Genomic DNA, 25,674 nt, shown 5'->3' on the forward strand with positions numbered 1-25,674 from the left:
TTCTCTAAACATGCCCTCCAACTTTCATTATACAAGACTCTTTTCCTAAATTGCAAGTGTGGTTCTCTGCATTGCACATTTGCCCAATTAATGGCACCACTTTTTTTTTTTTTTGTTCAATTGAAGATGAAGTTCTAGCTGTGCATGCTGGCTCTTGTCTCTTGTACATGGTTTCATCAAGAGAGCCATGGCTACGTTTTCAATGTCACACAAGTCACCACTATGTACAACATGACAAGACAAACTTTGCTCCTAGGCACTTATTGTAAAAATTGCTACACCGCTCTTAGCTTGACCAACTTCCTCGTCGGAAATTGAGCTTTATAATTGCGAAAAGAGTCTATGAGGAAGCAGTTTGAAGGTTCACTTTTGTGGCTGGACCTGTAAACGCCACACCAGTAGGACACTACACTGTTGACCAAAAGTTGTCGAACAAGGAGAGGAAGCTAGCTTGACTGCTCCTTTTCTCTTGGTGACAAAAAAAAAAAGAAAGAAAGAAAGAAAAGTCATAAGCATGCATGCTTGACATTGTGTGGTTTGAGAAATAGGAGAGGTGCCTTAATCCATAGTAAGCATTCTTTACCATACCCTCCATATTTTTTGTCGTGGTATTGATGCAGTGCTGTACTTGTCATGTACCGATTAGCTTTCAACAGCTTTCTGGAAGTAACTTGTGTCATGTAAAAAAATATTCACACTGAAAATGGGAAAGGTTGGTCAGTACAAACCCCTTAAGAGTTCTTTTTTCGTCTATCCTGACCACACGCAAGTATTTTTTAATGCTTGCCACTGTAATGATGGAAGTGGTTTTGGACACAGTGCAGTCAAAAGTGAGATTGCAAATCATCTTTTAGTACTGTTACCAGGAGGAATTTAGTTAAACCTTTCACTACATCTGCACACCTGCTTTTGCTTAGCCTGCTGGAACATGATAGCTTTTCTTGTATTTCTCAGGTTGCCATGGACTGTCGTCCAAGCCACTTTGAAACAAAGCCATGGATCTTGTTGAACCTGAAGTGAGTGGAGCATAATTGTTTGTTGATAAATAATAAGCATTCTGATATTTGGCTACCGTAACCACCTCTGTCTGTTGTTGAAATGCAGCCATCAATTCAACTTAATAAAAATTCAGTGCTCACAGCACGGCGTCAAGTCTGTTTTACATAGCCATAGATGCAGCTGCAGTCGAGCAAATGTTGAACAGGTGCTACTGAACACGTGCCAATGCTGAGGTGGCAGTTTGGGCTTTTTAGTGTGAGCAGTAGACGTAGCCCATTACTGACAAAGACAAGAGGAATGGTGGCAGGACACACCTTGCGCTGATACACAGTTTATCTTGAAGCTCGTGACTGTTTCTTATACTAGGCCATGGGTTCACTGTGCATGTAAAGCAACAACAGAAATACACAAACATTTAACAATTGCAGTACCCAATGTTATACTACATGTGTACCACTACTCATAAATTACCCGCCGTGGTTGCTCACTGGCTATGGTGTTGGGCTGCTAAGCACGAGGTCGCGGGATCGAATCCCGGCCATGGCGGCCGCATTTCGATGGGGGCGAAATGCGAAAATACCCATGTGCTTAGATTTAGGTGCACGTTAAAGAACCCCAGGTGGTCAAAATTTCCGGAGTCCTCCACTACGGCGTGCCTCATAATCAGAAAGTGGTTTTGGCACATAAAACCCCAAATATTATTATTATTACTCATAAATTCTATCTAAACAATGAAAAGCAGAGGCACACAAAATATGTAACTCGAACACATTAGGTGATGTGAAACTTCCAACTGTGGTGTTATTGAAACAGCAGTGGCAGTTTTATTTTCATCTTTCTGTGCATGCAGCGCTCACAAAAACCTTAGTCCTTGTTTTTGTGAGTGCTGTACATACAGAAAGACTAATGCGTACAAATTAGCTCAGTTTTCAGTTCTAATGAAATCTTGTACATGCACACATCATAACCATCACTTAGCTAAACCAACATCAGCTAAACATTACCTTACAAAAAGTTAATCTCTTTATCCTGGAAAACTACGGAAGCTACGCTTAATGCTTGCGCCTGATTGATAGAGTAAGCTTCTGGTATTTCCCCCAGCAGTTTATTATCAGGCTCTCTCAAAAATTTTGTTTGCTTCAGAAGCTGCACCAAACCGTAGTTGATGTTTTAATAAAACTGCAATTGGAAATAGCATGTCATCCTGCGTGTCCATGTTATTCGTGTTTCTCCATGTTTTGTCATTTTCACATAAAGTAACTCATTCTCCAAGCTTTGCGAACATTGTGCTGTGAGTGGTAAGGTAGCCTTGTGTTGCCAGAAAAGGACAACACTGTCCTCCTTTCGATGCCTTTGTCCTTGTTTTATATGGGTGTCACACGGTGAACTTACGATCCTGATCAATCCCAATTAGATTCAAATTTCTTGACCATTATTGGCCCCCTTGCACATCTTGTGGAGAGGAGCCAATCACAGTAGAGGACTTCGATCTCAATCAGGTATGATCACAATTTAAAGTGAATCATGTGACACTGGTATTACTCGTGCAGTTCTGAACCTTTAAAGTGAACCGTTGCAGACTTGTTATTGTCTGCCTTGCTTCCTGTGCAGAGGGAGTGCCTGCAGTTCTACATTGACCCTGGTGAACTGCCACAAGAGTTGGCAGGTGCTGTCCAAGCAATAAAACAGGTACTGCTTTAATATGACTGCTCCGTACTGGATATGATTGGTCTGTACTACTGTGTCGTATGTGCCATCCCGCACAATACTTTGCAAACTTTGCCAGAAGAATATGTTTTTCGGCAGTTCTCAAAAGTAAAAGCAGTGGTTACATCAGTCATTGAAGATGTTAGAGCGCAGCTCTTAGGCAGCCATTCCTACGGCAAGCAGTGGTGGCGGCGGCGTAAGCAAGCAAACGAGCACAGTGAAGGATGAAAGAGCGAATGCAACGTAGGAGATGAAAGGCGTTAGCTGCGAATGGCAGAGACCAATGAGAGTGGCCCCTTCAGTGACGTGCGCGCGGGAAACTGGTCATGCGGACCCACCCGGCTGTTCAATACATACTCATATCTGGTCTCAGCCTGACTATTCGTTCCGTACTATTGTCTGCTCGCGTCAGCTTTCGCTTGTGCTCGTTTGGTTTACTTGGTTTGGTCTCGTTTGTGCTTGTTTTGATTGTCATGGTTTGCAATTATTTTGTAATCTGATTGTATGCGCGACGCAAATTTTGTAGTACTTTGTGGAAGCAACACGGCACTAGCGATTACACTGGAACATTTGATGAGCCATGTATAAAAGTCATCAAGCTTGACCTGCCGATCAAATTTTCCATGATTGCCGACTCTGCTACATGTCTCTCTTGAAGTCTTTGCCTCTATATATTGGAAAATGAAAATGCATATAGAGAAAATGCGTGTCTTCCGTTGTTTTCATGCTGAATTAATAAGTATGCATCCTTTCAAGCTCACCCATCTTTCCACCTTACTGTGTATAGAGCTGTGCTCAAATTTCGCATTAGGGAGTATCGTAATCGTCAGTTAATTTTTTTCTTCTGCTACTCCTTTTAGCCTGGACAACGTTAATTGAGATTGTGAAAGTACTTTGAGAATCTTCTAATTTTCACTTTCAGCACATGAATGGTGTGAGCTGCAACTATGTTAACACGGCAAGCTGGGCGAGTTGGTGATTGAGCACGTTCCTATGGGTGGGCAGCGCAACCCGGACGAAGGACGAGAGGAAGTACACAATACGAGCGCAGTCTAACAACTGGTTTATTTTTTCAAACAACGGACTATAATATACAGAAAATGTAAACACGTGTAAAGTGACGTTTACAACGGTGTTAGCCTATCTTGCCATTCAAAAAATCAGTTTCTTTATCCTGCAGAGTGATAGAAATCTGGCTGATGCATGCGCCTGAGTTCACATGCATGAAGTAGGCCTCCACAATCTCGCGGTTAATTTGATTTATATTTTTATACAGTATTTTCGTTTGTTCAAACATGGGTTTTCATGAGCAAACTCTACAATGCACGGCCAGATTAGAACCTGTTTCATTCCTGATTGCACCTTGGTGCTCCCTAAGATGTTAAGGCTGTGTCCCGTCTGCCCAAAGTACTTTTTGCCGCACAAAAGTGGAATGACGTAGACCACTCCCACCGAGCATGCCACAAGCTGCCCCAAGTGTTTGACGCGGCACGTAGCATTGGACACCTGTTTAGGTCTATTGACAAGATTTCAAATCTTGTTTAAGGAGTTCTTTGCTGAAAAGACTGCTTGAACACCATATTTCATGGCTTAGTCTGCGCTCGCGTTAGTTTACGCTCGTATTGTGTACTTCCTCTCGTCCTTCGGCCGGGTTGCGCAGCCCACCCATAGGAACATCTGCAACTATGACATCAGTGAATGATGGTGTACACGCAGGTGCAGACAAACATGCATGCCTCCTCCCATCCTTCATATCATTAAAAGTGATTATAGCAGCTCAAAGTCGATAGCACAAATTTCTCACATAAGCTCAGAGCCACATTATTTCTCTCTAGAGTCGCCAATTGTGTAAAATTTTTAATGTGGAGTGCCTTTTTTTTTCATTGTTTTTGGCAGGAAAATGATGCAGTGAGGCTTTAACTCTCATTGCTAGAGCGTAAAATGCACACAATGAGATGTGAAAATTCTGGATTTACGTTTGGCAGATAATTAAGTACAAAATTTTATTCACTGTATCTCCTGTTGGAAGATAAACAAAAAAAAGTATCAGTCACTCTTAAATATTGTCATTAACATGTTAAGCTATTCATTTTTCCCTTACACAATAATAAATGATCCAGAACAAAGTACAATTGGTGTAATTATGTGGGACCATATCTAAACAACCGACTAAATTCTTATTTGTTGCACGTCATCAATATATTTTCTGCTGTTCACATTTGTATTTCTCTAATGCACTGTCCTATGAAGTATAAATTTTCTTTTATGTTCTGTCTAATTACTGTATCAGTTCTGTGCTGTGCAGACAACATAATTATTGCTTATATCTACTTGCGGGGCCTGTTGTATGTTGTAAATGAAGATATCTGATTTTAATGCTGATGTCAAAGACAGCCTTGCAGATTTTGCTTTCACTTTACCCATTGGGAGAAGATGCTGTTGTTACTGTGGTCTGCTCGAAGCAGGAACGCTGAGGTGGCTGCCTTGCTGTAAACATTTGCAGGCAGCCGAAAGTGTCCTGTTTCGGTGGAAGAAATTTCCCCTGCGCCTGCCAGCACCCGTCTTTGATCTTCCGCCTGCTTTGCTCAGCTCTGATGGAGATGGCCGCAAGGTTGGTACAAAGTCTTCGTAGTCGCTTGTATTCCGGGACCTTGAGAGTCTGCTCTCGTAGCTTAGTTGCTCTTCAAACGAACTCATGCCTTAACTGGTTACTTATTATGGTATGACAAGTTTTAATTAAGGGGTGTAACATTTCCAAGCTGCAGGCTGGGCTATGAGGAACTCAGTATTTGAGAGCTCCAGAGTAATTTTGACCACCTGGGGTTCCTTAACATGCACCTAAATCTACATACGCAAGTGTTCTTGCATTCTGCCCTTATCGGAATGCAACCACCACGACGGGGAAACCATGGCTTTGTGCTCGGCAATGCAACGCAGTAGCTGCTAAGCCACTGCGGAAGGTCAGCCACGGTCTTTTCCACACTACTTATGCTGTTCTACTCAACGATGAGCTCAGCTTGACCATGCCCAAAAAGATTGTGCATAACCAAGGGTAAGCTTCCCTCATGTATATTTACAGCAGCCCATAAATGCAACCCTACAAAATAAGGAGAGAGAGCTTTTGAGAGCACCTTGCAAGACAAGAGACTGACAACTCGCAGTAGGGATGTCAAAATCATGTTTTTACGTAGTGCTCTATGATTGTGGCAAAAGATAGATACAAAAGGTGAGTCTTCTGTGTCATTCTATTTTGAAAGGAGAAATTAATTTATCGGTAGAGAATTATGATCTGTTTTGTTTTGGGGTTTTTCCCCCCATCATTTATCAGGATTCTAGTATTGCCTGCATTGTCATTGTGTCCACAGTAAATGAAAGTTAACATGTAAATCTACACACCATCCACCAGGAGGATTTGAGTTCACTGTGTTTGGTGTTTGATTACCAGGCAACCCATGTTCAATGTTAGCTTGCAACAGCTAAAAAGATTGTCTGCTGTTTCTTAAACACACATACACACACACAGAGCTAAGTAGCTGTGGACCCAGTTTGCTTGCATAGAATAATATTCAGTATGATTCATTATACAAGGGTAACACCTCAGTAGGTGTGAATCTTGTTGGAAGAGAGGTCTAGTAGGCCACAATGGTTCTCTGACGCATGCAATGTAGTGGTTATTCCAAAAAAAAAAAAAAAGGAAAACAGTACAGCAACTGGACCGCTGAAAAGTGAAACAACACAGGCATGACTTTCAGTGGTCCAGTTGCTGCACTGTTTTTCTTGGAGTGTTGGTCAACGAGATATCCCCACATTACGTTCTATTAAAGTGCTCATTGTCTGTGATACAAGGTGAATCACATCAGTGTGCCGTGTGTGTTTAAAGAGGGCTAGAGAAAAAAGAGGGCTGCAGCTGCATCGTGCTGAGCAGACGAAAGGTCCTTCAGCAGTGGTATCAGCTGGCTTTAGCCTGGTGAGCATTCATGGGTGTGACTGCAAGACACAACCATTGAACTGAAGGGAGAGGATGTTCTTTCTTTTGCTCCTACTTGGTTTTATCAAACATTCATTATCCATTCTCGTTGCCCATGGCTCTGCTTAGACTGCATTCCTCACATGGGTGCCAGACACATTGATGCCAGCAAGGTTGATCATGGATGGAACTTTGGAGAGGAAAATGAGTTGGTCTAAAATGTGGCTGTGTCATATTTAGACATTGCCAAGAGTGAAGTTCTGGTTGTGTTCAACTGAGTGCAGTGTGGGCACCATCTCCTATTTCTTATTGATTGTAAACTGCTAATGAGAAGTGAAATGTAACGTTGTGTTAGCTTCATACGTAAATGTCCTCATTTCTTACAGTTCCGGCTTGATGTCAGCTTTTTAACCCTCTCGATGTCGGACCTTTCTGGCCGTGACGCCCCCCCAGTGTCGGCTTGGTTTCAGGGAATGAGCATAACAGGGAATGAACATAGCAATTTATTTTTGATTATGATTGGCATACAAACAACATAGTCAATGCAATATGCACATTTCAGTGTTCTGCAGCTGTTGTTAGTAAACATCATCATCATCAGCCTGACTATAACATCCATTCAACATCCGAATCTGACGATGCGGAACTCACCTCTTCCTCGCATGAGACTGTCCGAGTCCGAATCCGAGCTCGGCTCGTATTCTGAATCGGAATTGAGCCACCGCTCCAATGAGCAGACGAAGGTCCGCGCGCTCAGCCATCCGAAAGTAACCGCATGCAGGGAGGATGCGCTTTCAGTCACCCGCACAACGGAGAGAAATGGGACGTGGGACGTTGCGTGATCAAGAAGACAGAGGGAGATGGAAAAAGGCTAAAACAAAGTTCGAAGGGCTTTAAGTTTACTGCTGCAAGTCGGAAGCCAGGGTGCGGCGAAAGAGCGAAAGCAGCAATCGAGTCACTCTTTTCGGAGAGGCAACGGCGTGGCGCGTGCCTCTGAACTCGACGCACCGTAGCAGACACACCAACAGTGAACGCGGAGCCACCGCGCCACTCAGCAAAGAGAGGGGGGCGAGTGGCAGTCGCACCGTTCTCTTAAATACATGTATTACACAGGTCGAGGCGAAAATACGAGTTTGTAGAAAGAGTCAACAGATGGCGTGGCCAGTCCAGGAGCTCCAGCTTTGCACTGAGGCGCGAAATTTTGAACGCACGATAGAGAACGTACCGGTATGTCAGTGACACTGTGGGGGGGAAGCGTGAAGACGTGCCGGTACGTCCATGACTGCGAAAGGGTTAAAGCACGCTATTACATGAAGAAAGAGATATCGAGGTATTGGTTGTCTACCTTCACTAATATGTCCAGCGTCAGGATTGGCTAGGAATTTCTCTTACGAAGAATTCTAGCATAAAATGTTCTTGTGAATAGGAACCCTGATATGAAAAAGGCACACTCAACCTCTAAGTGTGTCAGGTGGCTTGTAAGGATAGAATGTTTAGAGGAAGTAGTCCGGGTGAAGAGATCTCCTGTTTCAGTATATAGTACGATGTGTTTTGTCAGGCACAGTAGGTGCGTCCTGGGAGTGCCGTGCTTAAATGTGCCCACTTACTTCTTTGCGCAGACTCGCACAACCAGCCTGCGGGATGTGTTCACAGCACCAAACTTTGATGAGGCCGATGCCGTGGTGCGGGATGCCAAGGGTCGGCCGCCCAAGCTGGACCAGACACAGCTCCGCTCCATCCAGGACCGTGGGTAGGGCGCACGCTCATGCTCAACTATACTGTATTTCACGCTTACCAAACACTTCGGAAGCTATGTATGTAGCGTGGTCTTTGAAGTCTGACTCTGTTCACCTCGTAGTGCAGCTTCTCTTGATCTGCAACACTTGCACTGGTATGACTAATTTATTACTACCACAAATTGTGGACTTCAGATTAGGCCAAATCACATATTATTCGCATACTTATGTGCTTCAAGTATGGAACATACTATGTTTTTGCCATGAGTGCAAGCGGTGCGGTGTGGTCCCTGGTTGTGGAAACATGTTACTCCACTTGTTTGGTAGTTAAAAGTTTCGCATTCCTGACACCTTCCGTATAACAGCTACATCACATTTTGTGACATAAAGTATGATGTTTAATTTTACATTGAATTATATGACGCATGCCTAGGTCTTTTATGTGTAATGCACTAGTATTGTTTGCGAAAGCACACAGTGCAAGAAATCTTTCTAGTCTTCATAGCATTCACTGCTGTGTATGAAATGGAGTATATGTGGTGCTTAAAAGCTTTTGTGAGAAGCAGCTGCTGGAAAGCTAATAGTAGCTAGTCTTTTCTGATCAGGTAAACTTTAGTTTCAACTCCTTTTGTAGTAGCTCTCTTGATGCAGACACTCTTTAGAGCTGCTTCAGAGACCTCACAAAATATTTTTTTTTTCAAGTTTAGTTTCAGTTTATTATTCTTTAATTGCAAAGAATGTGTAAGAGACAATATACAGATGAGGGTCCCAAAGTCATCAATCGTTTGAGTGCCAGTTACTCTTGTGTAACATTGTGTACAGAGCAGGTGCACTGTGTTCCCACCACTTGCAGGGAGTTTGAGGTAGGCAGTCGTGTTTTCCCGGGATGCACCTACCGCTGGCGGCTGAGCCGTGCAGTCCAGAGTGGTCGGACGGGCACGTGGCAGGTGCTACTGCGGGATGTGGCACTGGCCCTCCGCCTGCTGCTGGTCACAGCTCGCAACCGCCTTGGCCACCCACACTTCCTCAGCCTGTGGGCTGCAGGAGCTGCCCTAGCACGAGCCTCCTTCTTGCTCCTAGGTGAGGGTGGAACGAAGCCTCGTGCTATGGTCGCTGCACATTGGAATTTATATTTCAGGTTTATTGATCAATATCAGGTTACATTAAGAAGGAAAAAATTGAGCTGGGCGGGCCATGTAATGCATGGGGCAGAAAATTGGTGGTCTATTAGAGTTACATAATGGATGCCAAGGGAAGGGAGGAGCAGTCAAGGACAGCAGAGGATTAGGTCGTGTGATGAAGTTAGCAAATTTACAGGCATGGCTTGGAATCAGTTAGCACATTCAAGTGAAAATTGGAGATGACTGGGAGAGACCTTCGTCCTGAAGTGGACACAGACATAGGCTTATAGTGATGAAAAGAAATCCGGCATAGTGTAATACAATATGATTGACAGTATCATCTGGATCCTCAGCCTATTTGGCTAGTTTTGGATCCATATCATAAAAGTCAGCAAAATTGCAACCCAAAGCAAAGAGCAAAAAGTAGGTATTCTTATTACATGGTTTAAAGGGTCCTTAACCAGGCCACAAAGCAAATTTTGGTTATATGCTGGAAGTCGTTGCATGCCCTCTTGGGAGCGTTCTACAGCAAGAATTTTTCAAATTGGTTCGTTAATAGTCGAGATAGAAATATTTCAGTGCCGCAAGCCGATGATTTCAGGAGGCGAGCATCACCGCCAAGATGGACAATCTCTCCACTTTGCCCGTCTAGCCTCTGCAAGCGAAATTCCTTCGCAGTGTTCTCCCATTCCACAGCTAGAGGATCGCGTGACGCATACGTCATGGGCCCCGCCTTCTTATCTTTTTCGTCTCGTTTGCTTTTGTGCTGCATGGCACACTTCCACTGATGGGCGTGCACGCAAGCTGGGTGTATGTCTTGTTTGCGCAGCGCACGATTTTGCGCACTGTGCACGAGAACACCTGACTAGTCGCATAAGTCAGTGCTACACAAACACAGGCAGACGCAAGCTGATCACAGTGCATGGTTGCGCGCGCCGTAACATGGTAAAAAACGACATAGTTTCGCTCTCACCTCACGCAACTGCACGACGTGGTAACAAGCAGGTGAAACGTAAGTACATCTCTCTTGCTGCAGTGTGAAGTAAAATGAGAACATGCAGACATTCGGTTTGTGTGTTTTATTATTTCTCTAAACTTTAGTTCTTCTGTTGAAGCAATAGATTACGCAAATAACTGTTGTTCCCTTGAATAGTTCTTGATGTGTCACGTGTCACTATGAACGGCATCACAGCATATATACATGTATTTGCCTTTGCTGATGTACATCATCCCCCCCATTTTAGAGCGTGGTGCCCGTGAGGAGAAGAGCAAACTGCGTTTATTTTGAAATTTCAGCTCTTTCTGTGGCGTGTAGCGATGTAATTCTTAGCAGACACGATTGTGAGCAGGCATTGTATGCACTGTGCGTGTCAGCTCAAGATGGCCAGACCTGGTGAGGGGTCCTTTATTTTTGATGTATTAATAATAGAATAGCATTTGGAAGTTTTCTACTGAAGCTGGGTATTTCATTCCAGAATTTTGCACTGACAAATGATAGGGAACATTGACTGTATACATTATGAGGTTTCGGCTAGTTGAATTTATTACGCTCAGCTTGTCTAGTGTCCCTTGTAGGCATGAAAAATATTGATCACAGATCTGCTTGTTTGTGGTTAGTATTCTATGGATTAGTAGAGCTGTGTTATAATCCCAAGCTTGGATAAGTGGCCTTATATTTAACTGTGCAAAAAGCTACGGAGATGGTGGGTCCTTTGTGGCTGATGCAATTATTCTCACAGCATGTTCCTGAATTTTGATTATAGGATCAATGTACAAGGCGTAGGCGAAGCCCCGGAATTCTATGAAACACGTTAAATGGCAATGAAATATGCTGAAATAAATTAGATGTAGCATTTGATGATTGAAATGTTTGTTCACCTTTAATAAGGTATAACAACCAAAAACTGTTTTTTTAGTTACTTGTTCAATATGTGGAGCCCTGTGTAGTGACGAGCTAAGACTTATTCCTAGATATTTATGACTACTGTGGGAGATATGGGGTTCTCCTCCGTACTCTTGGGACAAAGGAACGACAACACAGTAGTGCAAACAATCACAAGGGCATTTATTGCACCTTTCATAGATCAATGCCTGCTAGCCGAGTTGCTATCCCCAAAACATGCCGATGGGCGCGCGACAAATCTAGAAGTCCGACTTACCGCGACCGCATGGCGAGCGAATATGTTCGCCCCATGCTGGATCCCAACGCCTGGTCATTCGCGTGTACGGTCACGCGGACGGTGGCGCGTTCCAAGGCGGCCACGCGAGGCGGTCTCGCAGAAGCATGGGTCGGCGGCGCTCGGGACGTCCACGCTGTCCCCCGACCCGCCGGGAAAAAGCCAAGAGCCTTTCTTTCTCGCGCCTAAGTAACCCCGCCGCAGCGCAACACTAGCGCCATCTCTCGCACTGCGCTTCAACCACTCCGACCGCCGCGGGCGCCAGGCCACGCGGCGGGCGAAGCCGCCCTGCAGGAGACGAGCTATGCGGGAAAACTAGATCTCAGGGGAGGCGTGAGAGTCACGCATCCCCACACTACTAATTTGTTGGATTAGTGTGTCTCCAAGGTTCAAGTTGCACTTAGTAGGAATTCTTCATTTAGAAGCAAATACTACGCACTTGGTTTTTCTTGAGTTTAAAACAAGTTTGTCAGTTTCAACTATGCCCAGGTATTCTGCAGCTAACTTTGAGCGATGTCTTCTGCTTCCTGTAGTGACTGTTGTGAAATTATTAGAGCTGTATCATCCACGTATAAGGTAGAATGAGAAAATCTGAGTGATCTAGGATAATCGTTGATGAAGAGAGGGAAGAGTAGTGGACCCAGTTGTTAACCCTTGCGGAATGCCCATTTTTACTGTCTTTAGTGAAGATTCTTGGTCTCTGACTACTATGTATTGCTTACGATTTGTTAAATAGCCGCGAAAAAAGCCAAGTGCTTGTCCTCTGAAACCGTAATGTTCTAATTTTTGTAATAGTACACTGTGATCTACCGAGTTAAATACTTTTCTAATATCCAAGAACACGCCGAGTGCGAAGTAGTTCTTGTTAGGTGCTTGGTTTATAATTTCCATTAGGGAGCTTATGGCAGTTGTAACAGAGTAACCAGTTCGTAAACCATGTTGTGCATTTGAAAATATGTGGCATTTTTCAAGATAGCTTGTGACATGCTTTGCAATAAGTTTTTTTGAAGAGCATATTAATACATGATAAAATGGTTATTGTATGATAGCTTGCTGAGTCATTTGGGTGATCTACTTGGTATATTGCTACCACTCTTTCAATGTTGAGCTGGCCAGGTATGTACCCGATAGAACAGATCCATTGAACAAGTTTGCAAGTACTGGACCCAAGATGTCAGTGTTTTTGAGTGAGCTCTCGGGTAGACCACTGTAACCTGTGGCCTTATTTGATAGCATAAAGCTTTACAGTATCCATTATTTATGCTGTTGTTATTTCAGAGAAAAGAAATGTGTTTATTTGAGAAGGAGGCAAAAAAGAAACAAACTGCATGAAAACAACTACCTACAGCAACTGCATGAAAAAGGAGTTAGCAAAGGAGGTCCCAAAGTAAAAACTTTCGGGGGTACCTCCTGTAATACCAGTATCCACTATTAGCAACAGGAATACAGAGGATTTGAAGAATACAAAGCAGAAAAGTAACAACCATTTGAAACAGTCTATACAAAGCTATGATTACAAAAAGAACAAAACATTCAGAATTAAGACTAAAAAAAGTACATTACACTGTAAGAGATAATCTGCTTAAGTTTAAACTGGCTTAAGTAAATATAAATTTAGAAAACTGTGAAATGCACACCTGCCAACTTTTACAATTTTATCATAAAATGCCTCCTTTTTTAGACCTTGTTTAGAACTGTTGTATTGACTTTAATAAATTAGAAATTTCTTATTTGTGTTCAGTATAGGGTAAGATTTATTTTAAAGAAAAGCAAAACAGTCTCGAACCGATTACTCAGCCTGGTTTCTTGCTTTTGAACCTGCGAGATTAATCGGACTTACCCACCCTAGCACCATACCCACTCTAGCACCATCTGCTTATTGATATAATGGGAGCCAAATATTGGCCACTGTTACATGAATGGACCGTAAATAAACATGGGCAGCTTTGTTTGTTTATGGTGTAAATTATTCATCCTGCGGCTATATAGGAGTCTTCACAGCATCTCCACAGAACACTCTTTCTACATTTTTTAAATAGACAGCTGATATCTTGAGCAACAACACAACTTTCACCAAATACTAGTATTTTCTGGCTTCAACCATAGTATTTTTCAACTGCTAAGGTTGGCAGGTCTGGAGATTGAAGTTAGATGAGTATATTTAGTCCTTTTGTTCCAGACATGCGTTACATCACATGGCTGAGAAGATGGGGAAAAAAGCCATTGTATCGTGGCTTTACAAAACTCCCATCTCCTGAAAATACCTCAGGCAGTTGTATGCAGACAGATGATCAACATAATTAGTGTATGGCAAGCAGTTCCTTCAGATAATACAATAATAACCGACTGAAATCTAAAGCTATATTTAACTCCAACAACTATTGAAACTACAGAAAGAAATCACAAAAATAATTTCTTGGGGTTTTTATAAGAAAGGTTTTTAATGGACATATAATTTAAACTATGGTTATTTAGAGTTGACGGAAAAGCATGTTTCAATGCTTGCATTTCATAATTTGTGTGCGGCCACGGGACACACCATAGTTTATAGTGTCGTGTTGTGTAGCGATTCGGGTTTCTCTGTAAATTCGCAGTTTCCGATAAAAAAGTGATTCTGTGCTCAATTTGTGAATTATACAGGCAGAGAATATGCATGGGACAAAGATCAGTTACTTCCTTAACACATAAAATTGAGTAAAGTGATACGAAGGGAGCTAAAAAAGGTACATAGGCAACAGCTCCTAACGTGTCCTTTTGCAATGTTATTAATTTGTTCATCTTTGTTAACGTAGTAGTTCCCTACACCAAGTGGCAGTATGTTGTGTGCAGTTCAAACAGCAAAATATGTTAGCTGCTTAGTTTCCTCAGGCAGTGTGTTTTGAAATCCCCTTAAATTTCTGAAGTCAGGGGTAGTTTGCCTGTCAAATTTTCAATGTGCATATCCCACAACATAAAAGTTGTTAAAAGTGATCCAAAATGTTCTAACTTCTCCAGTTATATTGATAACATTGCTGCTTAATGTAAGAGTCTTGTTGACTGTGTACAACTGTGACTGTGTTAACTGACTGCTTTTGCTTGCCTGTGTTGGTCAAGAGAGCATCCTTCATAGACCATGCTTGTAATTTTTTTACTACTACGTTTGCTTTGACTATGAAGCTGTTAACTTCAGTTCCTGAAGTAAATAAAGTTGTATCATCTGTGTAAATTATGTAATCTACTTCATTGTCTATGTGCACTAAATAATTAAAATAAATATTAAATAACAAATACTCTAAAATGCTACCTTGGGTATGTCATGTCTTTTGTGCTTATAACCCAATGTTGAATGACCAAGTGCAACATATTGAACGCAGCCACTGATATAACTAGTGATCAGATCAAATAGCGCACCTCTTACTCCTGTGGGAGATACGGGGCTCTCATCCGTACTCTTGGGGACAAAGGAACGACAACACAGTAGTGCAAACAGTCACAAGGGCATTTATTGCACCTTTCATAGATCAATGCCTGCTAGCCGAGTTGCTATCCCCAAAACATGCCGATGGGCGCGCGACAAATCTAGAAGTCCGACTTACCGCGACCACATTGCGAGCAAATATGTTCGCCCCATGCTGGATCCCAACGCCTGGTCGCTCGCGCGTACTGTCATGCGAACGGTGTCCAAGGCGGCCACGCGAGACGGTCTCGCAGAAGCATGGTCGGCGCACGCGCGGGCGGCACGTCCGTCCCGCTCGCTTCCCGAACCCAAAGAGAGCAAGCGCCTTCCTTTCGGCGCCCAAGTAACCTCGCCTGTCGGCGGCGTTAGCAGCGCAACACTAGCGCCATCTCTCGCACTGCGCTTCAACCACTCCGACCGCCGCGGGCGCCAGGCCACGCGGCGGGCAAAGCCGCCCTGCAGGAGACGCGCTATGCGGGAAAAACATCAGGGGACGCGCGAGAGTCGCGCATCCCCACATCCCCCCAACCTTAAATCACTTCTTATTCCGGCGAAACATGTGACACGGTCTAACATTAACCCGTGCTTCGCGAACAAGATAGTACATGCCACAGTGGCCGCGCTGAGGAAATGTCCACACGCTGTCCATAACATGCGAGCCGACTGTCCTTGGGGTACACCGCTGGCGTCCGCCGGTCACAACAGCAGCTTTGCGACTCGACGGCACGATCCCAGGCCAGGACTCCGGAGACGACGACGCAGTAGTCGGTACGAGCAAGCGTCGCTCGCGCCGACGCGCCCTGCCGGCAAGAGCCGTCGTAGCTGTCGGTGACTGCCGGCTCTTTTGTCCGCCGCCGAGGGTTGTGAGTTGGATACAGGAGGCCGCCGAAGTCGCTGCGCCGAACCGGCCACAGCATCACCATCGCCCGGGGTGGCTCGATCGTAGTCCGGAGCAGCAGCGCAGACGATGTGCAGGTGACAGCAAACCAGGGGTGACTCCAATCACGCTGCGTAAACTCAACACACTCGGCAAACACTAAAGTAGTGCAAGGGAGAGGAATTCTGCATGCGCATCGCCCACGTGGTACGATGTTCAACTCGGCTAGCAAAAGATCGGGCAGCTACTCAGATGCTAAGTTCACGTGAACGAAGCTCGCTTCCTTGAGTCGAACGAGTAATTTCAATTCGTGCGAGGCTAAATAGAATGAGGGAAGCAAATTGCAACGCCTCAACGCCACGGTCCACCAGGTTGTGTCCCTCCACGTGCGACAGGCAGCTTCGTAAAGCCTTAGGCCTAAAGCGTCGCTACTCTGACAACAACCGGCATCCAAAAACAACACCCAAACTGAGCGCAAAACAGGCAGCCGCGAGGAGACGTCAGCTCTGTGAGGTGGTCCTACTCCGCTCGGTGCACACAGCATCCGAGTTGACGGCGCCCACCGTCCCAGAAGGTGTCGGAGCGCCCGGTGCCAGGCCGCAATACCAGTCAGCCCGTAGTGGCACCCGTGGCCCGCGGCCACCCGGCTCCCAGAGCCGCGACTTCATCCGAGTCAAAGAGATAGAAGAAGCTATTTACATAAGAAATTCGGACCACCCACGAGGCTTCCGTACTCACTCGCTTCAGGCTTGCCACTGCTCCGCGGGCGCTCAGCCTCGCTCTCCCAGGATGCAGACCACGTGGCTCTCGTACTGACGAATGTCATTAAAGGGACACTAAAGTGAAAAATGATTTCTTCTGAATCAGTAAATTACCGTTCTACAACAACAAAAACACAACTCTTACAACGATAAGACGTTTGGTAAGCCAGAAAAAGCGCAAGAACGAAATACGGGTGGCGACGCCTACTTGAGTTCCCGCACCTGGGGGCTGTGACGTCATGGATTTTGATGGCATCTTCTAGGGCCTACTAAATATATATAGTGGTACAGATTGACTACATTGTGTTCTAAAGGAACCAAATATTAAACATTGCAAGTTTCGGGAACATTTATTCAGCCAACGCGGCCCAAATGCGAAAATATGCGTTGGAATCCCTGACGTCACGCTGACGTACCGGCGCTGGGGTTTCGGCGCGAAATTCAAATACTGATACTTGGACCTTCATTTTCTCATCTAATAATCAAACCATCTTTTTGAAATGACTGCCTGCAGGGTTCTCAAACAATGCTCCATTAGTTTAAACTGATTTATTGTTTCCCTTTAGTGTCCCTTTAAAAAAAACACTTGCGAAAAGGCTTAGCATGTTGATAAGTTCAAACACACTACAGCCACCGTCGCCTCGCTCAAGAAAGCACGCCGCCGACGCTAGCGATCAAAATCCACGCTAGGCCTACGCTTCGGTTCAAACAAAGGTCTCGAACGAAGCAACACTGTTAAAATTATCGTCCGATGCCCCAAGAGGTCCACGTTGGGCAGCCAGGTGGGGGAGATACGGGGTTCTCCTCCGTACTCTTGGGGGCAAAGGAACGACAACACAGTAGTGCAAACAGTCACAAGGGCATTTATTGCACCTTTCATAGATCAATGCCTGCTAGCCGAGTTGCTACCCCCAAAACATGCCGATGGGCGCGCGACAAATCTAGAAGTCCGACTTACCGCGACCGCATTGCGAGCGAATATGTTCGCCCCATGCTGGATCCCAACGCCTGGTCGCTCGCGCGTACTGTCACGCGAACGGTGTCCAAGGCGGCCACGCGAGACGGTCTCGCAGAAGCATGGTCGGCGCACGCGCGGGCGGCACGTCCGTCCCGCTCGCTTCCCGAACCCAAAGAGAGCAAGCGCCTACCTTTCGGCGCCCAAGTAACCTCGCCTGTCGGCGGCGTTAGCAGCGCAACACTAGCGCCATCTCTCGCACTGCGCTTCAACCACTCCGACCGCCGCGGGCGCCAGGCCACGCGGCGGGCGAAGCCGCCCTGCAGGAGACGCGCCATGCGGGAAAAACATCAGGGGACGCGCGAGAGTCGCGCATCCCCACACTCCATATGTAGAAAGGTTTTCAATTAGTCATGTGATTTATCCTGTCAAAGGCCTTGGAGAAATCTACATAAACTCCTAATGTAACCATTTTATTTTCTATTTTGTCTATAATTATTTTTTCTGTCGTAATAGTGCCAGCTCTGTAGAGGATTGTTGCCTAAGGCCAAATTGCATTTTGGTGGTAAGATGGAATATTTTCATAAAACTGGAAATGCTCACAAAAATTAATTTGTCAAGGCCCTTAAAGAAAATAGCTAAGAGAGACACAGGTCTGTATTTACTTAAGTCATTTTTAGAACCTCCTTTATGTATAACAACAACTTTTGCCTTCTTCATTTGTAATGGTAATGCAACAGAGTTTAAAGATAGATTATATATGTGAGTTAGGACAGGGCTGATTTCGTCAATAACATAGATAATAGATAGCGAGTGATGATCCTGTCATGATCCTGTGATTTCATGATAGCTGGAAGTGTGCTCCAAATGAATGTGGCTTCATATTTTCTTTAATTAGTGTTAACTCTTGGTAATAGCTGATTACCCTGTTCAGAGAATCGTGTGGTGTTTGTGTTTGTTAGGAGTGGCAAGTAGAAACTGTTCATAGACAGGTTCAAGTTGTGGCCTTTGAACATTTTCACCTGCAGCTCCTGCATTCGCATACTGAGTCTGATTCTCACATTGCCTGGTACCTTCTCCTTGGTTCCTCTAAAGCGAAAGCGTGTGCTATGACAAGGGGCTTCTTGTTTCTTGTACTACATATGAAGCGCTGTCCTACAGATGCCCTGGTTGGACTGCCCTCTGTGTCGGCCACTCTGCTCGTGTCCAGGCTGCAAGAGGAACGGGTCAAGCATCTCGTTGCTGAGCTCACCATCGAGGTGGGTGGCCTTCTTATAACATGCACTTATTAATTGCTGTCTTGAGCTTGTGTGTTATTAAAAGCACAGGAAAAAAGAAACACTAAACCAATCAGTTTACTGTTACACTGGTTGTTTCCAAAACCCCATTTTCGTTTCTTTGACAATGTTATCAGTGGAGAATATGAAGGTGTAGGCTTCCCTTTTTAATTTCAATGGCAGTGTCATGTCACATATTTTTGCATATGTTGGCTGTTTTTGTCCAGAGAAACTGTTTGGTTAATGAATCAGGCACTACAGTAGTATCACATAGCTGTGATGCTATGCAAGCAGGTAGTGAAGAAGACAAGCAATTCTAATAAGCTGTAAACAGTTCATTGCCCTCAATGAAAGTTAAAAAAAAGGTGACAGTCACTTCAGCATGCACTAAAGAGGATGAAGGGGAGAGCCTATGTGCTCACGAGACATTCATAAAATTACTTGACATTCTCATTCGAGTGCATTTTTACTTCCTATTACTTGTTTTCACCAAGCAAAGGTAGTCGGTCCTGGTGCCTTAAATAAATATGTCTTAATTAAGTGTGCCATAATTAACTTTGCCTTAATTAACACAAAGTGCCGTGGGTTCAACAATCACTGGGGGCATCGTAAAATTTGGTGCCTTTAAATTTCGGTCACACCAAAGGTCGAGGGGTCGACTCCCACCAAAGGTTGTGGGTTCGACCTTAATTAAAACCAAGGGTCATGGGTTTGACTCCAACCAAAGGTTGTAAGTTTGAGTGGCTTAATTAACTCTTATCTTAATTAACTGTGCCTTAGCACCATAGGCTGTGGGTTCGAATGCCTTAACTAACTGCCTTCATTAACACAAAAGGTCGTGGGTTCGACTCCCACCAATGGTCGTGGCTTGCAGTCCCACCAATAGTCACAGGTGGCACCATCAATTTTGGTGCCATTGAATTTTGGTGCCATAATGCTGGACGGTCAATTTTTTTATAATGCCCGACAATAGATTTTTTTACCCATGAGACACTTAAGGCTTTCGCCTTGATAAACAACTTGGCAGCAGTGGTAGTAGTAAGCATGCCTGTTGATCGTCGTATCAAGTGCCACCACTTTGGCATGTCCGCTATTTATTATGTGCCTTCACACTTTCTGAACTCATTGTTGGCAACCAAGTAAATTCTATAATGTCCCATGATCATCCATGAGCGTGCCTAAAAACTTAAAAGCTGATATAACCGGCTTGTATTTCTGGAAAAAATGACAAAATCCAAGACTTATGCCTTCTCTGGTAATTCCGATGTCCAACATGTTTATAGTGCAACAGCAGAGACGTGACAAATTCTTCCATCGAAAACGAATAAAACTTGCATAGCAGTGATGTCATAGAGGACTGGTATTCCAGAAGTATGTTCTGAGGATCTGTCCTAGCCTGTGTTTCCTGTTTATATGTGCCTTCAAGTTCACAATATATTGAACAGATTTCATGACACTTGTCCCCGAAGCCCCCTGTTGACGACCCCCAGAGCACAACTGGAGATGGTGCATCCACACCACTCTGAAAAAACATTGACAATGCCAGCTCAGTAGCCTAGTCTTTCTTTCTCTTCTTTCTCTCCTTTTGTGCTGCTTCGCGCAACTTCTTTCATTTGCGACAACTGCATTCATCTTTTCTTCCCACTTTCACTTGATCTGCACAATTTTACTTCTTCAATTACTTTTTGGCGATTTTCTTTTCGCACACGTTTCTGCATGTTCAATCACACTGCAGCTGTGCCACACAGCATAGCATCACCAAAATCTGTAAGTGTGACAAGGGACACCAATGAATTCCTGGTTTCTGGAAATATTCAGGGCTATGAGCACCTTTGCTCCTTATGTGAGGGTAACTTTACTGTGTGCTATAGCATTTGTGTTTGCATCTAATGTGTTTTGAAGATTACCGGGGACTACTCTGAGCAGCAAAGATGGTGAGATGGATCCGGGACAAAAGCTACTTTTGTGAACAGGGCCCAATTGTTCTCATGTGCAGGCGGATGCGGAGAACCAGCTGGAGCAGCTGTGCCTGTTTGTGCGCTACCAAATCAAGAAGCAGACATTTGAGAAGTGCCACATTGTGAGCAGTGACCTTTATTAAGTTATTCTCCAAGCTGTGTACTGCGTGTACTTCTAGTATATAGCTGGCACAAAGCTGTTCCTTATGTGTCATAAGGAACCTCACGTGTTCCTTATGTTTCTTTGTTATGTGAATCAAAACTGAGCCACGCCTATTTGAAGGATTATTTTTACAGTTTAATTATATTCTGTCTTTATTTTTTTCCGGTATTCAACTTTGCATTTTATACCATATAGCTGCACTTGTCTTCCTGTCACCACTTACTTGCGCTGATAAGCACTTGTCATATTAAGTGACACCTGAGGTAACAAAACAAAAGTGTAATGAAAAGAAGGGTGATGGTGCAGATCATTGCAAATACTCAATCCACTTCCGCCATGCATGCACACGTAGTCCTGTTTGTGCAATGGCAGCTGCATATCTGGTTCCTCAGAGCTGTATGCCGCAATCCTGTTAGGATGTTTAGCATGGCATAACGGGTGATCCATTGAAGTGGTACACATTGTTTTTTATTCTAATCACAGTACAGACTTCTGCAGGCACATGCCGGCAACAGCAGAAGTACTTGGCATGGTAAGGTACTTTGTGAAAGTTACGACTCTACTGCCAAGCAAATTCCTTCTGAATGCAAACGCTGTATCACAGCGCCTCTGCCAAGGAAAATGAAGCAGTCAGCATTGGCATACTTTAGTAAAGAAAACTTTTCATGCACCAGTAGTTCAAATTTGCAATGTTTTTTCTTTAGACACTGGTCATTTAACAATTTTTTTCATTTATCTTCTCAATTCTACAAGACATATTAGCTAGGACTAACCTTCAAGCTCTAAACAAAAGCAATTGCTATTATCTCATGAAGTTAACAAAGAGACAGGATCAATCTTAATGCCCTCTCTTTTATTCCAGATTTTACCTTTGGCAGTAATGTTATATAACAATAAGACCCCTTCAAGCACACAGTAGCAGTCCAAAATATTCTTTTTTTTTTTTCCAAGGACAGACAGGGATTGGAATTCGTAAAAAAAATAATCCTGCTTTGCAACAACCATTGACATTGTTAACTTCGAGTTGGCTTTCATGACTGCAATACAAAGTTTATTTTATTATTTGTTTTCTGTTTTTATCTCGTGTTTGTTTATTTTTATTGTACAGTTATCCAGTATACTTTCTTCTTTTCATGTTTGCACTGTGCAAAATTGCATCATTTTGTTTATATCCTATTGTTTTTACTTTTCTGTATTCTTCTTGCTTTAAGTTCATAGCCAGAACTTGTAGGTATAGATCTTCTTTATTTGCCTTTCTTGCGCCACCCAGTACTTACCTGGCATTTCTTCACCCTGCTAAAATTTCAATTAGAAATGGCAGTATTAATTAAACAATTAATTATTGATTTATTAATTATATTATTGCAGTGGAATCAGAACTGTAGTTAGTGGTCACACAATGAGGCTATCCTGAGCATGCTGCATTGAGCATTTGTGCAATATTTAGAGCAGTGCACAAACACCCACACACAAAGGTCAAGAGGAAGCTTCAGCTCGGGTGCCCATATCTAAATACGTGTAAAAGGAGAATTCATTTTTCTCTGCAACTACTGCCCCAAATTTGACGAGGTTTGTTGCATTTAAGAGGAAAACCTAAAATCTAGTGACTGTTGGTTTCGAATTTTTTATTTAGGTTGTCAATTTTTTATTAAAATTGCCAAAAATTTCAAATTTCCAGAGAACGAAGCTATCAAGTTTACAGTTCTGTAACTCGGCAATGAAAAATGATATCACAATTCTGGGAACTGCATCTAATAGTACATCTAAAGCAGATAAAATTGATATGTTACACATGAATCTAAAAAAATTTGGTAATATAAAAATACAGCTTTTGCAGACCCCTTGTACACAACGTAACGAATCCACGTAAGCTATAAACTGACATATAGAATTTGTCCACTTTGGATGATCTAATGGATGCCGTTTGCAGAACCGCAATATCTGTTCTTGATGCAGGGCTATTAATTTGTAAACTTTCCGCTTCTATATTTTTCAAACTTTCGAATTTTCGAAAATCCTTCCTAAAACATTCAGGCCCTAAATCGAAATTCCGCTTCCAACAGTCACTAGAATTTAACTTTCTCTTTCAAATGCAACAAAATTAATTAAAATCGGTCTAGGAGTTATCTCAGAAAAACGTTTTTGCGTTTTACATGTATTTGAATAGGCCGTGTCAAAGTTGGGCCGGAGCTAAAGCTTCCTCTTAAAGTGTGTGAGAGTGCTTTTTGCTTTTAACTGTGTCACGAATGAGCAACGGGCCCACCGCATGACCACTTCACTTGCTAATTCACCAGGGGGAGGAGAGGCTACCAACTGTGCCTTACGTCTACAAGACACCCAAAGGCCAGATGATTGACTTGCGGCTCTACAATGCTGGTATGAGCAAACTTCTTGCCATGCTTTGCGCATCAAGTCTGACCTGTCCTTCTTGTTGCGGCAGAGCTGCTGCGAAGTGCCATGCCGTTTCTGGTGCACATCTTGGAGAGGGAGCTGCGTGGCTGGTTCCCTGCTTTCCGGGAAGCCCTGGTGGCAAAGCTTAGAGGTAGGCTGCTTTGAGTCGGCACAATGCATTTTGGTGCACTACTGTAGCCTTGGTATGTTTTGACCATAATGACGTCATGGAATTCCATGTCATAGAATTTCACGTCTCCATTTCATGTAGTTAGGAGCATGAGGGCACTGGAAGTTCATTGCAGGATCAATGCAAAAACAGCTGAGAAGTTGAACATAGCTTGTTTTCAGGGCCTCCTGTGGGGAAACTTTGAGTGCCTTCATTTCTATCTGGTGTAGGGCAGATAAAGCTCCCTGGTTAGTAAGTCAACCTTATATTTTCATTAACAATGACCACATTAAGAATAGCCATCAGCCTTATTAATATAGTTAAACCTCGGTATAACAAAATTCTCAATATAACAGAGTATTTAACTTTTTATAATTTCTTGTCCATAGGATACCATGTGTTTAAAACCTCAATATAATAAAGTGTGTTTAACATGATTTTGATATGATGACATTTCACTGCCACAGTCCACGCACCCTGTTTCGGGGTAAACTGCCGCATGTGCAAAGAGTAAGCTTGCCGAGATGGTGTGACATCGTGTGCGCTGTCTTCCCGCATGTTTAGTACTTAAGGTTTCATAATCTCGAGTTTCAAAGACATGTTCAAGCGAGAGGCAGATAAAACATTCACTACCCGCTGCCAGTGCTTTTCGTCATAGGGTCGTCCTGCTGTGGGCGACACTGTCAGCCATGGGGGCAAGGTGGATGCGAAGGCATGGCTAGGTTCGCTTTGTACCACGATTGTGAAAATATTGTGAACATGTCATGAAACCGTATCTTTCATCGCCGGCTCTCAAATTCAACGAAATAATTTTTTTCTCATTCAGACTTGCTTTTTCCGGTTGCCTAATAATTACAAAATCTTTCAGCCCCTTCCATGTAAGAAAAATCCTTCAGTGACTGTACCTATTTGCACACAATGTCGAATTTCAATACAGTGAACTCCCGTTAAGGTGAACTTGGTTAAGCCGAACGCTTGCATGTAACAAACAACATGGGAACGTTTCTTTGGTTTTCCATGACTCAGTGCAAAAAAAGTCTGCTTAAGACAAACCACCTCAGATGGGCTCTTTGGTTAAGACTAACATTTGGAGTGACCACCACTGCTGCCAGTCCTGGAGGCTAGGTTGCCTTGATGCACCGCACCGAGGGGTGAGCTTATCAAGACACCCTACTAGAGGCTTGCGGCGCATGTTGCCCGTGGACAGAGGCGAAAACAAGAGGAAGAAATGAAAAGAGACAGGTCGTATCAAGACCTCTTGAAAACAGTTTACTATTAAGTTCAGCTAATTAAATACTTTTCAGGTCATTTTCCCCCCGCTTTCAGTCTGCTTCATTTACCGTTTTGAAGTAAGATATTTGGATGCAACTGGTCATGTTGCCAATTATTCTTCTGATAAGATGATTAAATTTTCGTGGTCCCTTTGAGTTCGTCTTAAAGAGAGTCTACTTTATAAAAAAAATTCGATATAATGAAGCAAATTGCTGATTTCACCGGCTTCTATATATTGAGATTTAACTGTAACTGAACCCACAACCTGCATGTGGTGCATGCGATGTCCTAGAAATTCAGCTACTTCTACTGCTTTCTTTTATAAACCTTTAGAAATACTTATGTACCTGTATTAAACTTTGCCCTAAAGTGTTAGCCAGCACCACCTATGACCACAGTAGCGGATTTAGAATATCCTATAAACTGGGCATTATGTAGTGTGCAAACTTAGCGGCAGGGAATTACTCAATACGTCCTCATATGCTAACTTAAGGCTGCCTAGGTTGAGACCCTCAATAGGCAATGAGCAAGAAAACTTAGGGAAATCGATGGGCTTCATTTTTCTATAACAATGTTATGAAGCTATCAGAAAATGAGACCAAGGAAAGCGTTGGCGAAATTAATCAACTTAAAAAGGAATAGTTTATTTAACTGTAGTGGTTACTGTGGATGGCAGTTGGATTTACAAGAAACTTTGCATTACAGTCG

General features: G+C 43.5%; 1 protein-coding gene across 1 annotated transcript in view; it reads left to right on the forward strand.

The window, feature by feature from the left end:
* Positions 1-25,674, forward strand: part of LOC126525458 (uncharacterized) — an 85,506-nt gene that overhangs the window by 6,054 nt on the left and 53,778 nt on the right. The window contains exons 2-10 of the mRNA XM_050173338.3: positions 955-1,016; positions 2,611-2,688; positions 5,210-5,317; positions 8,293-8,423; positions 9,263-9,489; positions 18,898-18,995; positions 21,010-21,093; positions 23,429-23,510; positions 23,575-23,676. Coding sequence (XP_050029295.1) covers positions 996-1,016; positions 2,611-2,688; positions 5,210-5,317; positions 8,293-8,423; positions 9,263-9,489; positions 18,898-18,995; positions 21,010-21,093; positions 23,429-23,510; positions 23,575-23,676 — 931 coding nt within the window. The 5' untranslated portion in view covers positions 955-995. The remainder of the gene's footprint in view (positions 1-954; positions 1,017-2,610; positions 2,689-5,209; positions 5,318-8,292; positions 8,424-9,262; positions 9,490-18,897; positions 18,996-21,009; positions 21,094-23,428; positions 23,511-23,574; positions 23,677-25,674) is intronic.

The sequence above is a fragment of the Dermacentor andersoni genome, chromosome 8 (genome assembly GCF_023375885.2).
Source record: "Dermacentor andersoni chromosome 8, qqDerAnde1_hic_scaffold, whole genome shotgun sequence".
NCBI lineage: Eukaryota > Metazoa > Arthropoda > Arachnida > Ixodida > Ixodidae > Dermacentor > Dermacentor andersoni.